Below are 448 nucleotides of genomic sequence, written 5' to 3'. Positions count from 1 at the left end.
GCTCGGGGCTGCGGCGGCCCGAGAAGCCGCCCTACTCGTACATCGCGCTCATCGTCATGGCCATCCAGAGCTCGCCCAGCAAGCGCCTGACGCTCAGCGAGATCTACCAGTTCCTGCAGGCGCGCTTCCCCTTCTTCCGCGGCGCCTACCAGGGCTGGAAGAACTCCGTGCGCCACAACCTCTCGCTCAACGAGTGCTTCATCAAGCTGCCGAAGGGCCTCGGGCGGCCCGGCAAGGGCCACTACTGGACCATCGACCCGGCCAGCGAGTTCATGTTCGAGGAGGGCTCGTTCCGCCGCCGGCCGCGAGGCTTCAGGCGGAAGTGCCAGGCGCTCAAGCCCATGTACCACCGCGTGGTGAGCGGCTTGGGCTTCGGGGCCTCGCTGCTGCCCCAGGGCTTCGACTTCCAGGCGCCCCCGTCGGCGCCGCTCGGCTGCCACAGCCAGGG

General features: G+C 69.2%; 1 protein-coding gene across 1 annotated transcript in view; it reads left to right on the top strand.

Annotated features, from left to right (window-relative positions):
• Positions 1–2: 2 nt before the first annotated feature.
• The window catches only part of FOXF2 (forkhead box F2), a gene marked incomplete at its 5' end in the record, with an annotated part of 5,706 nt that continues 5,260 nt past the window's right edge, over positions 3–448 (top strand). The window contains one exon of the mRNA XM_011955139.1: positions 3–441. Within this exon, the coding sequence (XP_011810529.1) occupies positions 3–441 (439 nt within the window). The remainder of the gene's footprint in view (positions 442–448) is intronic.

The sequence above is a fragment of the Colobus angolensis genome, unplaced genomic scaffold (assembly GCF_000951035.1).
Source record: "Colobus angolensis palliatus isolate OR3802 unplaced genomic scaffold, Cang.pa_1.0 Scaffold396, whole genome shotgun sequence".
Lineage (NCBI taxonomy): Eukaryota > Metazoa > Chordata > Mammalia > Primates > Cercopithecidae > Colobus > Colobus angolensis.
This window is presented reverse-complemented; position numbering and strand designations above follow the sequence as displayed.